The sequence below is a fragment of the Vigna unguiculata genome, chromosome 3, assembly GCF_037176805.1.
Source record: "Vigna unguiculata cultivar grain cowpea cultivar isolate G323 ecotype 2 chromosome 3, ASM3717680v1, whole genome shotgun sequence".
In the NCBI taxonomy this organism is placed as follows: Eukaryota; Viridiplantae; Streptophyta; class Magnoliopsida; order Fabales; family Fabaceae; genus Vigna; species Vigna unguiculata.
Window position 1 is genome coordinate 19,859,420 of NC_140794.1, and position 15,515 is coordinate 19,874,934.

The 15,515-nt window shown below is 30.0% G+C and overlaps 1 protein-coding gene across 3 annotated transcripts; it reads right to left on the reverse strand.

Annotated features, from left to right (window-relative positions):
* Nucleotides 1–1,504: 1,504 nt before the first annotated feature.
* LOC114176371 (mannosyl-oligosaccharide glucosidase GCS1-like) lies at nt 1,505–14,434 on the reverse strand. Of its 3 annotated transcripts, none has more exons than XM_028061410.2 (22): nt 14,166–14,433; nt 13,997–14,070; nt 10,385–10,636; nt 10,083–10,257; nt 9,844–9,930; nt 9,648–9,716; nt 9,163–9,259; nt 7,123–7,205; nt 6,829–6,936; nt 6,254–6,375; nt 5,968–6,075; nt 5,821–5,894; nt 3,882–4,007; nt 3,414–3,481; nt 3,159–3,308; nt 2,971–3,021; nt 2,791–2,847; nt 2,545–2,694; nt 2,373–2,464; nt 2,161–2,270; nt 2,015–2,078; nt 1,505–1,935 (listed from the first exon to the last, which is right to left on the reverse strand). In XM_028061410.2, exons 1-22 carry the CDS (start codon nt 14,295–14,297, stop codon nt 1,923–1,925), a joined length of 2,262 nt encoding a protein of 753 aa, XP_027917211.2. In that variant the 5' UTR covers nt 14,298–14,433; the 3' UTR covers nt 1,505–1,922. The 3 variants fall into 3 exon arrangements, 2 of the variants coding, with proteins under 2 accessions (XP_027917211.2, XP_027917210.2); XM_028061409.2 differs by having other exon boundaries at nt 1,505–1,943; nt 14,166–14,431; XR_014994086.1 differs by lacking the exon at nt 1,505–1,935 and having other exon boundaries at nt 2,161–2,244; nt 14,166–14,434.
* Between the last annotated feature and the right edge of the window lie 1,081 nt (nt 14,435–15,515).

Below are 15,515 nucleotides of genomic sequence, written 5' to 3' on the forward strand. Positions count from 1 at the left end.
TAACCTCTTAATTTCATCTCTCAAAACATTCATCCTTAATTTCGTAATCAAATCAAATAATGGTAAAATTAGGTGTGTTTTTTAAAATTTTCAGATTGTGATTAAACAATTTTTAGCCTCTTAAAATTTTAGATCAGTGATATTAATCATCATTTTTAAATTTTTTTTTCTAAATTTAAACTAATTGTAATCCTAAATAAAAAATATTTAACAAAAATGTGAATTCTAATAAAAACATAATTGTCACATTTAAATAAAATTATATTTGGTGGAGAGGAATAAAATTGTTTCATTTTAACAAAAAAAGTAGGAGTAAATTGAAAAAAAAAACTAACATAAGAACCAAATTTAATATAAAACATTAAATTTGACACATGGGACATTGTAGGGTTGACACGTGACATGCCGTTGGATTAACACGTGAACATTTAAAAAAAAAACCACATGACAGTTACTACTCATTATCGTTAATTATTTAAAAGACATTAGCAAGAAAAGACCAAATTTAATAAAATTGACGAAAATTAGAACCTAATTTAACAAAAAAATATATATTAAGACTAAATTGACCAATTGAACGAAATATGGACCAAATATATGTATTTTAACCAACTTTTTAATATATCTGTAGTTTTTTAGCTATTTATATATGCATGTCCTTCTCTTTAAAAATTTCAATCTCAACTTTGTGTTGCTCTAATTGATCACTTCACTATCTTTTTCTTCAAAAAGATAACCTTATATAGAATTTAGAAGAAGGAGTCATTGCAAATCTCTTTTTAACTATTGAAAGCTTTCGAAATTAGATAATTTCATATTATTTTGTTAAATGAATGTGAACGAAAGGGTGGATTAAATATGTTTCATGTAGCATTAAATGTCAATCTCCTTTTAAGCAACATTTTAATAGCTAGTCGTACTTGATAGCTGATATTACTTATCAATACTAAGTTAGAAAACTTTTCACTCAAAATGAAGTAAAAACAAAGATTGTAAAAACTAGAGTTAACATAAGCTTGTGCCAAGACGATTGTTGAAATAAAACAACTTTAGCTCTTATTATCCCAAGACATCTTGAGCAAACTTATGCTTTATGAGTTATCTAGGCAGTAGTAACACAATAATAATCTTCAGCAATATTTTGATCAGGTATAATGTAAGGTTGAAGTCCGTGTACACTTTTTGTTCGTTGAATATTTCATTGTGAAAATTGTAATGTGTTGCAAAGTCTATTAGATAAAACACTTGGGGTTTACATGATCAACTCTTTTTCACAATTTGTTCTTTCAATCAAAGAATCTTTATGCTTCGTATTTTTGTGCTAACAAACACTTAATCAAAACTAGAGCGATGTTGAACTTTGCTTTAACATTAGTTTTCTATTATAAGATTATAAAAGTAAACTACGAGTTACGTTTTGAAAATACAATTTGTGATAGATGATGAGTACCGAATGTTTGAAGAGATTGTGTCTATTTTTTGTTCAATAGATAAAGATAGTTGATAACAAACATTAGTATCCATGTAGAAAAAGTTTAATACTTCAAAAGTTCACATCACATAATTTGAAACATGAACATACTTCTTTACAAGTACGTACACTATATTTATACCAAGAATACATTTGCCAAGTTTGCTATTGGAACAAAAGATTGGACAGTATTTTGGCCGTTATCGAGAGGGCTAAGCATGTTCTAATCATATGATGAGTACATTATTCATTACTCACCAAGGGGATTGGTGGAGGTTTATAATGCTTTGTTGCAGTATGATAGCATTATGAGAATTGGATAATGTGCTAAACTCTGTCATATTCTTCCGCCATGACTAATACAACAAGAGATGTCCAGCCAGTAAATGGATGCGACCCTTTTCCCTCCCCGCTATTCTGATCATACTGTTCCCATAAAAATCCAGTCTCTTTATAATTGCGTACTATATTTCTGCATTAAGATAGAAATTATTTTTGAAAACCAACCCATATCTGTAAACAAGATTACAATGCTACTGATACCTAATTAAATTGCTTCTCAATTGTTTGTAGATAGCTTTGGCTCTGTCCTGATATGGTCCATTCTCTACAAAGTTCATAAAAAGATATGAATGAATGCAGTGAAATATTTGCAGATATTTTGTCTAGGCCTGATCTGTTCATATTACCTTTGGAGTAATGGTGGAGCGCTGAAAGAATTCTGTAATTTATGTTCATCCAAATTTGACCTCTCCAATATGGGCCCTCAGACTCTGAGTTGAATTTCATATACAAGGAGCTGTGAAAAGCAATTAGGTTTGGGTTCACCATAATCAACATATGCTGAATAAGATCACTCAACTAAATCCATTAAAGATACATTTGAGCATAACTTGTACACCTTGTGGTGGCAAGCGATCGTAGTCCATAGTCAGTCCAAAAGAGGCTATCATTTGAAATGAGTTGAAGCTGCTTTTCCAGAATCCATGATCCCTGAATGAGATGGTGGTAACAAAATATTCATAATTCTTGGCATAAAAATTCATAATATTGATGATAGGATCATTACTTACAGATGGAATGATCTTCCCCATGAATGGGAATAGGCTAACATAACCAATGTGAGGAACCAATCTCAACACAGGCCTCTCTAAAACATCCCTGACAAGTTGGCGATCAGCATGGTTGTGTCCTATATCCACATCTTTCCATTTAAGTTGAACCTAGCACGTGAACAATATCTCAATTTTCTAGACATTAACAAGGACCCATGCATTGTTAACCTTGCAACATTATGCATAAACAACTACACAGTTTACCTTTTCTGTATGATTCCCAAAGTCAAAATAAGCTCCATATGCATCATCAAAATGCATCTGTAAATTGCGAAAGGAGAATGATATTCACTATTTGCTCATATTCAACTATACTGTATCACCAACACACAACAAATTGCAACAACTCCGAAGAAAGGGAGAGAGGGAGCGAAGGTAAAATACCTGGTTCAGTAACTCGATATCTGATAGCAATTGGGCAGTGGAACCATAATTCTGCGTAATTCATTTCATTAAATATATCAATTAACTTAGGTGATTTAACTTTCTGCTGCATACATTTAGGCTACTTGATATCTAAAATTCAGAATGCATTATTACAGTATTGTTGAATTTATTATTCGAATTCATACCATGCCAGGTTTAGTTTCTTTATACAATAACTCTTCAATGGAATGCAAACATTCTGCTGCAAGTAGTATCCAACATCTAAGATCCACATGGCGTTCGTCAGCAGTTGGGTGTGAAGCACGCGGATAATCATCAAATCCAGAGGACAGGGTCTGGAAATGTCAGAAATAATGTTTGTTACTTTCATGTGTCTTCATTATGGACAGGGAACTCTTGCACACAAGTACAGGGCAAAAAGAATGCATGTAGAATAGAACCTTGGGATTTAATTCATATATGGTCTTATTGTCCCGTCCATGCCAGTAGTAGCTGCTCATCTGTTTCCCTGGTAACAGTAAAAGAAGGGAATGGAAGTTCCCAAACAAACCATGTCGGTTAAATTCCTATTTTCCTCATCTAACTTCATAAAACATTTCAATGATATCCCTTATTTTCTTATTTAATTCAATTTAGTTCTTTAATTATTAAATTAATTTAATTAGATTTTTTCTTTATATGTTGAATATTTAGATTGGTCGATGAAATGATGTGGTATATTAATTTTAACGAAAATCTACCATTAATATAACGAAAAACAAAAATATCAAATTAAATTATTTTATAAAATTAAAAGACTACATTAAAAGTTAGAGATCTAATTAATTTTTTATAATAATTATTTAAAAGATTAAAAAAATAATTTTAACCGTGCAAAATCAGAACATAGGTGCATTTATAGAGCATACCTGATTGAGTTGTATGGAACCATTGGAACCATGCTTCTAATCGAACAAAGGCACGGTCCAGGAATACAAGGATGTCAGTTTTATCCATTGCAGTAAACTCATTATTCTTCAAGCCATTTATTATCTCTACAAAAAAACACTTACATAAATAAATAAACAAATAAATAAAATCTTGTTCCCTACTACGAACTGTGACTGTGTAAATGAGGGGGCGATAACTTTCATATTCTTCTCTTAAATCTTCGTGCTGCATATGATTTACAAAGCATAAAAAAGTTTCCTCTTTTCAGCAGCATCAATATTTTCAACAAGTAATAACATTTTCCGACCCAAAGTAATGTTTATTGATATAATGTACTTCATATAAATTCTCAAACGGTCTCCATAAAGTTATTACTCAGAAACACCTAAGGCTATCTAGATATTCTCAAAAGATCTTTAGCTAACTTAGTTCGAAAGTTAGAAGTTGAAACTGTATGTAGTAGCTGAAAGGGTTTAAGCTTTAAGCTATGCTTGGATGAAATTAGAATAAAAATTTACTATAACTGATTAAATTAAAAGATATGTTTGGATGAAGTTGCCTATAACTATTTCTTAGAGAAAAAATAAAAAATAATAAATAAATAAACTTTTTCATCAGTTAAAACCAATTTATAAAGAAGAAATTTTTTACAAATTAAATTTTAGATCAATTTATTTTATTTTATTTTTATAATATTTATCACCTAGCAATCTTTACTAGGTGTTAGTTCATTTAAATTCCAAGTGAAAAGTAGCTTGAAAAATGTAAAAATGACGGATCTAGTTATCTATATAAAAGATTTTTATAAAAATTTAAATTTTTTACTGATAAAATATATTTTAAGGGTACTTGTAATTTTAGTTGCTAATTAATTTATAGCTTTTTATTTATAGATCAATTAAATTTATTTACTTATATATTTTCTATTTTTCACATTATAAGTATTTATTATTAATTTTATATTATATTTGATCATATTTCTCTTCAAATTTAAAATAAGTAAAATAACAAAGCTCTGAATGGACAAAAGATATTTAGGAAAAAAAAGTAAAAATAGCTTTGAAAATACACAATATAGAACGAAAAATAATAAAAATAAAACAACGTATACCCCTGAAGTAGTAAAATAAATATGCTAAATAATATAATAGCTAAAATAATTAAAATAATATTAAAGTATCTAATTAATAATAGTATAATTGCAATCATCTTATCTAGGAATATGAATAGGGCGGGTAAGATATGAATATGTAGTAATTATTTTGTACCGTACACGCTAAATAGATATCCGTCTCATGCCGGTATCATATCCATATGGATATCCGTTATACAGGTACTTACATAAATTCAAATAAAAATACAATAGATAATATTTATAAATTTCAAACAAAGTACAAATAACTCATTTAAATTTAAATAGTGTTGAATGACAGTTTACAAAGAAATGTGAATTTTTTAAAACCAATTAATAAAAAATAACACATTCAAAATCAATGTGTTAATGTTTTAATTATGTTTTTAAAATTTTTTAATTTGAATTAGAATATATTGGGTACGGGTATCTATGATACCCGTATCGGTCTCGTTAACATGTGGATATATAAAATACTTGTAATTTTTATCCTCAAGTATCTATTTATAATATCCATTGCCTATCCATTACAAGTTTTATTTGTAAATACTTACATGTACAGATTTTTTTGACATCTACCATCTTAAATACTTAATACAGTAAAACATTAACAATATTTCATAAAAAAAAAAAAGATAAAATAATAAAATCATGTCTTATGAATAATATACGCAAACCTCTTTTTGAAATAAAGACTCATTTTCTTGAAAGAAATAGGGATCGCTATAACTAGAAAAGGGACAGTAGAAAAAGGGAAAAGAGAAAAGGGAAAAGAGAAAAGGTACCGCTTAATGCTAAAAACAGAGTTGGAGGATTTCCATTAGTAGGATGCTGAGGAACATATTCCTCAGGGACCCGGCTGCATGCAAGTGAAGAAGAATCTAAACTCATTAGAACACCTAAAAACTTAAACTAAATGTTTTGAACTACACCTCAGTGCTTCATCTCCGAGAATTTGTTCACGAGGTATCCATCCATCAGCATTCATCAAATCTAACCAGTGTCCAATGATGTCCAGTGAAATATGGATATCCCAACGCCTGGTTAGTGTGCACAAGATCAAATAGAGCATATTTAAATATCACACATTATTTGTTTGTAAACAATACCAGTAAGCCTTATGCAGTCAAGAAAATGCAGACATGAACTTAACTGAATTTCAAACAAGAGAAATGATAGTGATGCTCATAAAGGATACTATTTGCACCAAACACTCACCAGATTATAAGTTGATGAAAACCTTCATCCCATAAAAATCCTCTTGGAAAGGAAGGTCGACATGGTATTGCTGTGTAAAGCTCAGCAGGCCAATATGATATATAATTAACATGATCTCGGAGCTGAAAAATCATTCCAGAGATTAATCGAGTTGGATAAAAGAACCATAATCCCAAGAAATTTCACAAACAATGTTCTGCACAATACCATTGCGTTTATAAATACAGCCTTCGCTAGCAAATTGTCGCAACAATATTCTATAGAATCAGATTCTTAATTCAGTAACAAAAGGTTGGATTCAATAGACTATTTTCTTGTAAAACTACAATCAAGTAATTGTGTCAGAACCTTTCTTCCATAAAATTTCCTCTCTTATCGATGTTCTTCGGGTTTTATGTTCCGAGAATAGAATAGAATTGCACTTTTTCTCTCATCTTTAATTTTACAAAGTTGTAAATAAGCACACGAAATATTACGATAATATTCGTGTCAAGTGATATGCAGTTAAGGGGTGGCCTGGGAAAAATCTTCCATAAGAACTATAAATAATAGACTAAACTACTAAAGAAACTTACATTGTCGGTTCTTGAAACAGCAATTTTTGACTGACCATAGAAGTAGCCGATGCCACCTAATAAGTTTCCCACAGCTGCCTTACCAACAGATATGGATTCTGAATCCACCTGGAAATTCACTACTACGATAAAGAATTCATTTTTAAGATAAACTTCTGAACGAATTTATTTAATTAAATTTAACTTCCGAGATTCATAGCGCATCAAAAGACGAAACAACAATTATGGATAATTCAATACGACAGATAGCTTAATACAAAACATAAATAAGTCAAAGGACAAAGAACTTAGTACCTTCTCTTCTAAATTGAAAATTTCTTCAAACTTTTCATCAAATGCTTTCTCTTTATATTTCAGTTGATTGTACAATGAGGTTCCTAACATCGAGAACAAAACAAGATTTACACATATACTTAGCATTTCGCAAGTTAATGTTAATCAGAATAAAATATTCTACAAGTTCAGTAAAAAGTAGTCCCATTGTCTTTACATGCATAATGTTTAATGCAAAAGGACCCTGCGATAAACCAAAAATTGTCGAACAACAGAAATAAACACACTGAATCAGGACAAGTTATAGAAATGATTTGGTTTTAGGGTAGATTTAAAGACAGGCATAGGGTTTCCCCTAACAATTCCTCTATAAAAACACAAGACATAATCTGACATCTTAATTGCCTTCTAAAAGTCCGATTTCAGCATTTTCCCCACCTGACCTGACCTTTGATTTCAATTTTTAATAGATGTGGGTATCGATAACGCCTCACATTCACTCGGTCTACTCCAGATTTGATCAGAATTTTTGTGATCAACATCCATGTAAGGTGGCATCCCTTTCAAAATTTTTTAGAATAATTCCCAATTCTTTTCACTACTTTTCAGATAAGTTGTTCTTCTCTTCATCTCCTACCAAAAGTTCAGCATTTTTCCTTCCCCATATGATGGAAACAACTTCATATGATCTGTCGGCCTTGTATGCAGAAATTCATGGATAAAGTCCTCTAATTCATCTTAACATCTTCTAATGTTGCCAACCATGTTACCCTTAAGATCAAATATATTCCTCCTAGCTCAAACAAAAAAAAAGTTTCCTTGACCCTGTATTCTTCCAGCTACACTTCTGCATCCTGGAACAACCTTGTGTTTGCTTACGTTGTCCATCTCCAAGTCTTACATTGTAAAATGGAGCTGTTCCCACTTGTAGACCATGTAACCACACCAAATTTGAGGAAATGATGTTGTGACTTACCCCGCTATCGATCAAAACCAACACGGATCTTCCCCTCACTTCTCCCTGCATATTTATAAAGTGAGATTGGGTCATCCTGCAGAAAAAATGGATAAGTCCATATAATGACAATCTTGATCAAAATTCTCCTCCTGATTTTTCTCCATATACTCTCATGTCTCTTGAATCCTCATCTTCAGCCAAGATTATTACTCCTAAAATTTTCTCTGGACAACGGTGTCTTGAACTGCTGGCTCCTGCACAATGAAAACACCATCCTCTTATTCTTGATCCTTGTGTGCTGGCCAGTGTTCTCACCCTCGAAGTGCTGTCCATGCCATTTGAAACTTGCGTATTATTGGTGTTATTGAAGATTTCAACTCATGATACCATCGCACTTATTCCATGATACCAAAAATTAGATGTATTATGCGATCCATGCATAGTTTCCTCCACGCGAGCAATTTACATTACTCTAGTGAGGTCCTTTGGATTATGTGGACAAATCTGATTTCGAATGTTTGGTTGGAACCCCACAAAGAAATACCCCAGATCTTTTCATGTTCGAGGAACATGCGACACCAATAATTCAAACTCCTGGATGTAATCTTCAACCTTTTCATGTTGTCATATAACTTCTAATTTTTCATATACGGTACTGCGTTCCCTACCACCAAATCTTAAACTCAATACAGATGTGAAATCCTCCCAAGTTCTTGGTCTTGTGGCACCAAAACTTAAACCAATGATTTGCGTTCTCCTCCATGCACTTAAGAGCCAAACGTAATTTTTCCGCTTCATTAACGTTCTGCACTTCAGAAATTTTTCTGCACGGGCTATCCATCCCAGCATATTTCGAAACAATACACTAATAACAATATCTTAATATTAATTTTCTAAATCTACACAGTAACATAATATCTTTCTCTATGTCTAAAGAGTATTTTAAAATTTGAAACAAAAAAATTATCTCATTTAAATTCAAATTTACATATAGTTAAAGTATATATTTTCAACATTCTTGCAACAAGTAAAGAACTAAAATTTGCGCTTCTTATACATGAAAGCATATTTTGGATAAACACTCTAGAGAAGTGGAATAAAACCTGAAAGACTACTGACACGCTCTTCCACTCTTGAACTTTCTGAATGAGTTCCAGAAATAAATATAACATCTGTTGTGAAAGAAAATCCACCAATAATCTGTAGCATGAATAAAGAATGAGAAGTGCATATGATAGAAAAACCATATGGGAAGGGATGTAGAGTTACGCCCAATTCTTGTGGGCCTGCCTCTGTTAATGAGACTTTGTAACAAGGAAAATTAGTTATAACTTAGTTATGAAGTTATACTGATATAAAGAGAATGTAGGAAGGGAAAGGGGTTCGTTTTTGAGAAATTTGCTAGTCGAGGAGAGACTAGGATCTCAAGTCTTGGACATCTGTAATCAACCATTCAGGTTTATCTTCTCATCATGGAAATAGTTATTTCAGAGAAGAATTCTCCAATAAAGAAAGTTCCAATCTTTCTCAGGATACTTTTATTTTCTTGCCTAATACGCTTCCATATCAATTAAATTGTATATATTACCTGAAAAACTAATACATTTGGAGAATCATCCGATGAGTCAGATAGCAGCGGTGGAGCATTCTTTCTTATCTACTAAGACAGCACAAAATGTGGAGATATGAAGGCAAGACCCAAAATAAATAAATACTAACCTCGACAACCACAAATGCTAAGCATTAGCCTCATTAGAAAAATTGAACTGAAAACCCTAACATACTTGTGATGAAAGATTTTCCTCGACAAGATCAGACAAATTGTGAAAATGAGGAGTGCGAAATCCAGAATAATGCAGCTCCAAATCATCCTAAAAGAGAAAAAAAAAAAATACATGGAAGAGAATAACCGGTTATTACCAGGCATAAGAAATTAAATTACAGGTCTCCAAAGAATACAATACAAGTACGAGTTGCACAAAAAATAACATTCGACCATGCACTATTTCCAAGCAAGCATTACCATTGATTTCAGATGAAGCTGCCAGTCTCCAATGTCCGCATGAGACCCAGATGCCAGTAAAGAATCCTCAAGAGTGTTTAAGTTTTGTCTACTTAAATTTAGAGCATTAGCACCTTCGTCTGCTATATAGAAAAAAAGATGGGCACCTGTTCCAAATTCCTCATTCCACTTGGACCTGAAGTTGGACAAGAACAAAGACTAGTGGTAAAACAATTAAAGATAACCTGTATAAGGAAAAACTAGGAACAAAATGCTGTGGCGTGAATGCATGAAAGTGCTATGAAGTTGGTAACATCACCCACTTATCAGCTTGCACACTAATTCGAATTGCCCAATCCCCTCCATAGCCACTGCCTTCCTCTTTAGATTTTAAAAAGGCAGTAGTTAATGCCACGCCCTGGTCAAGCAGCACTTGATGTCCAAAATCACGTCCATTGTGCTTAGTCCAACCATAAGTACTTAGGTCATCTTCATGTTTGCACACATGCCGCAAGTGATATTTGCTATTCTTCACTACAATCCACATCAATCCAGCAATCAAAGATTTTGGAGTCCTGAAATACAATCAACACACCACAACCAAAAGTAAAAACAAAGCTAGAATGATTGCTTCTATAAAATTTCTTAAACTAAATGTTTTTAACCTTAAAAAGTTTCTCCAAAATCAGTCATATCTAAAACAAGCACAGGGAGGTAAGCCTTAAAGCTTTCAAAATAAGAAAAGTAATTAATAATTATCAAGTTATTAATTTGACAAAGTTATCAATATTAAACGTTTTGAATTTCATCTCAAGTGATTAACTAATTTAAATATAAAATCAATTAAACCAAAAAGTTTCAGTTTTTGTAGTTTCATTATTAAAATTAATTTTATTAAACCGCTTAAATAAATGAAATATTCTAATATTTTTTAATAATTACTTATCTATTAAATATCATACAATTTGACATAACTATTTTTATCATTTTAAATAGAATTTTTATCTTTCAAGCAATCATAAATTTTTTCTTGTTATTTTTATTTAAATACTCTTATATTTTTCTAGGGGAATCACATGAGTCTGTTTACTTTTTTTATTATACCAAAAAAATTATCAATATAAAAAATTATAAAAACAAAAAATATTAAATTATAAAATAACTTTAAATATTAAAATAAAAAATATTATTATATTATAAAATGAATTTTATAAAAATAAAATTACAAAAATAAATATTTTTATAATTCTATTATAGGTAATTATTTTATTATTAAATAATTTTGCTTATTATGAATATTTATTTAAATTTAAAAAATTATTTATTTAAAAATTAAAATGAAAAAAATTGTTCATACTAAAAGGTGTGAGAATCTATAAAATGGCTTTAGAGCGGTGGTGCTCTTTGTAAAAAATAACATTTCAATATTTTAATAATAAAAGGTTAAATTATATAAAAGTTTTTAATAAGAAAATTTCATTTTTATAAAAATCACATTTTCTCTAAACATTATTTATCGAGTTCTTTCTGCCTTTTCTCTTAGTTTTTGACATTAGTCTAACCAGAGGATTGTTCCTAGTAAGAAGTTCCACAAAATTCACATATCAAAAAGTTAAATAGAGTAAGTTATTGTTTTGCTCCTTTTTAGGTATTTTAGGTCTTGAGTCGCATGTGACTTCTAGAGTAGTGCATGTGACTCAATGTTGACCTTGGTGGCTCTTGTTGCTCTCTGATCCTAATGGTAGTCTTAAAACTCTAACGAAGGTTATTGTTGTTTGTCAAGGGCATCCTGTGTGTTTTGGTGTTTTAGAGAAATCCTTGTTTGAGGGAAACATCCTTGGTTAAGGAGAGGGAAGCTAATTTTATTTAATTGCTTATTGATTTCTGTTTCATAGTTGTTTGTGTATGAGAGTTATGGTATTGAGCCTAGAGTTATAGATTTCTGAACTAAAATGAGTTAGCTGGAATTGTACGTAAAGTTGTGTGTTTATCGCTACTTTTACAGTGTTGGGCGCCACCATGTTTTCTAGTTTGCATCATCTTCGAAAAAATGGGATTCCTGCTTCGTTAACCGTTAGATCAAGCTAGAATTTTTAACATAGGTCCTAGACACATGAATGGTTACTTTGATTGGTGGGATGTTGTTTTAAAGTTTGTAGTTAGACCAATTAATTTTTCATGATTGCATAATATTTTATGTTTCTCTTTTAAGAATAGTATTTTTATATGATGAGTCAGTATGTTCTCATTATTGTTGTGGGTTGATCTTGATATAAAAGTATTTGTTTTGGGAATGATAAATGAATGTGATATATGCAAAAATAAGGCATGCCAATGTGATGAAATAATTTTATTTATATAAATTGGATATGTGTTATGAAAAATATAGATGACGAGGAAATGATTAAGGAGTATCAAAACTATGAAATGTTTCAAGGATGTTATTTAATATAAAGGGATAAGACATGTTGTTTTGTATGTATATTTTGGTTGCATGGCCATATTTTTCCTAAGGAGGAATGGTATGGTAAGTTAGTTAGTGTTGTGCATTGAGTAGGGATGCCTTTTGTGAAGTCATCCTTATATTCCACTAGACTAATGTAGAGGATGGAGTCTTGGTGGTGAAAAGTTAAGGAGATTTCTATAGCTAGTCTTTGAGTTATGGACTTCGTTTCTTTTAAGTTATAGAGAATTTATCCTGCCATGAGGAGGGGGAAACCAGGTTTTATTATTGGTTTGTAACACTTGAAGTTTTATGGATTTCAATTTCATTTGACGACAGATGCACGACTTCTGGAGTCCGAGTCAATGTATAAATCTGGATATCAAATCTAGTATTATATTTTTCTTAGGTATTTATGAATGGTGTGATGACTAAATGTTATGTTTTGAATTGGGTGAGATATTAAGTGATAAATTGTCTATGTATGTTCATGTTAGCATTAACTTATCCTCTTTTGCTTATGGTTGTATTTTCTTTTCCTTTGCGATGATCGTCATTTTGGCATAAATAACAAATGTTTTAGGAGCTAATGGTGATAACAGTCGGATAAATGCGCCTCAATATAGTGTTTGTTTCCTTGGTTTGATGGATGTACATAATATAAAATTTTTGTAGCATACATCATAGTCTGATGGTTGTTGATGTAAAATATGGAGATGTTTTATATAAGACTTTGTAGAAACTTAATTGTGTAAGACTACGACTATTCTATGATTTTATATTTGTGTATGTCTGAATCTCGTTTCTATAACCAAGTTCTATACTCAATTATGTAATTACTATTACAAAAGGAGAATCTCTTTATTAATTACATAAATTAAATTAAAATCAATTTTTTATTTGATAAAATATATGTCGGTCTTAAAAAAATGTTATCCTTCTACTAAAAATATTTCTCAATTTTTATCCTCACATTGTTAGTTTTATTTTAAAGGTTTATTTGGTCCTTTTACTTTTACGAAAATTGGAATTAGTCTATCTTTAAAATTTTGGATCAATTTAGTCTCTCATTTGTAGAAATACATGAACTTAATTATTTTTAACCAAATTGTATTAAATTTATTTAACATTTCAAATACATTTTGCATGATAATATTTGAGTTATTTATATTGTTTGGCATATCTTCGTTTCAATATTAATTGAGAAATACATTTAAAATGTCAAATAAATTTAACAAAATTTATTTAAAAAATTATGTTCACATATTTTTAAAGTTGAGATACTGAATTAAATAAAAATTTTAAAAAATAATTAATTCTAATTTTTATTATCTAAAAATCAAAATATATTTAACTCCTATTTTAATTTTTTAAATTATACTCTTCTTACCAGACACGGAAACCAAGGTGCTTTCACAGTAAATATAACTACAATATTAATTTTAAATATTAAACAAAAAACTGTTTGGCTTGAGAGTTTGTAAGAATGAACCTGGCACGAACTCCCAGATAGACCTGAGGACGATACGTTCCCCAGTACAAACTCTCCTTGTGCTGTCCTTGAAACTGTTACTGAACCGAGTCATGCTTCCTTCTCAAGCAAACCAAAACCATCGAACTCTAAAAAAAGAAAAAAATAACGTAAGAAATTGAAAACTGACCTGAGGAAGGTTGGTTATCTTAGGCGCAGGAAGTGGAGTGACAACGCGAGGCAGACTGTGTTCTGAAGCTGATTCCGCATGGTTGAAAATCAGAAACGTGACAACACCGAGAACAATTCTAATGTTGAACATTGGATTTCAACTTTTTTCTGTGTGCCGATTCAACTTTTGGGGAGGCAGTGTTTGGTTGTCTAGTGGCGATTTCTATCTGAACCTATCTAGCAGTTTGGGCGAGACTTGTTCCTCAGCGGAAAAAACTAAGGACACAAATGAATCACCATTTTGTATTTCCATCTTCAAATAATTAAAATGAAAAAAAAGAAAAATTGGCTATGAGGATGCACCAAGGAATAAATACTATTGAAAAGTTTATTACTTTTGAAATAATAGTTAAATATAAAATTTAATTTGATTAAATCCATAAGAAATATTAAGTATGATATATTTTTAAAGTTAAATATATTTTTCATTTTCGATCTATTATAAAAATTCATCTTAAATTTATAATAAAAATATAAATTATAAAATATTTAATCTTGTATTATATAAAAGTCATTTTAAAATATTTCTTTAAGCCATAATTTATGAATGTTATATTTTATTTTGGATTAAATATTTTGATCTCTTAATTTTTAGTGAAAATTGAAATTAGTCCATTTTTAAAACTTTAACCTAATTTAGTTCGTTAACTTTAGAAATACGTGGTTAATCTTTCTAACCAAATAAAATTTTGTTAAGTTTATTTGACATTTCAGATGTGTTTCATGATAGTTTCTTAATTAACACTGAAGCCAAAATGTATCAAACTATATAAAAAACTCACATGTTATGATGAAAAATGTTTGAAACGTCAACTAAACTTAACAAAATTTAATTAAAATGACTAAATATACGCATTTATAAAGTTGGAGGACTAGATTGGGTCAAACTTTCGAGGGGTGACTAACTCCAATTTTATTTAAGGGATCAAAAGTATATTTAATCCTTTAATCTATTATAAAACTTATTTTATTGTATAAGAAACATTATATATATATATATATATATATATATATATATATATATATATTTAAATGATGTTTTATATTAATTTATATAGACTATATTTTATAACTTAGTCTAAAGACGAAGTATAAATTTTATAATAATTTAAAGAAAAATTATATAATTTAATCCTATTTTTAATTTCAAAATACGTTATTTAATCAAAAATTTATATTAGGGTTTGGTGGAGAGTTTTAAGTTTTGTTAAGAGTAAGGGGAATTTGGTCCCTTTTTTTTCACACATAAATTAATATATAAATAATTTTTTTATTTTAATATATTTAACACGTCACATATTTATTTTCA

Excerpts from the sequence above, each read along its gene's own strand:
- LOC114176371 (XM_028061409.2), bottom strand. The coding sequence starts at position 14,297 with ATGTTCAACATTAGAATTGTTCTCGGTGTTGTCACGTTTCTGATTTTC. Across the intron at positions 14,071-14,165 it reads AGATAACCAACCTTCCTCAG|TTTCAAGGACAGCACAAGGA; the intron begins GTCAGTTTTCAA and ends GTTCAGTAACAG. Across the intron at positions 2,271-2,372 it reads CGATCGCTTGCCACCACAAG|CTCCTTGTATATGAAATTCA; the intron begins GTGTACAAGTTA and ends TGCTTTTCACAG.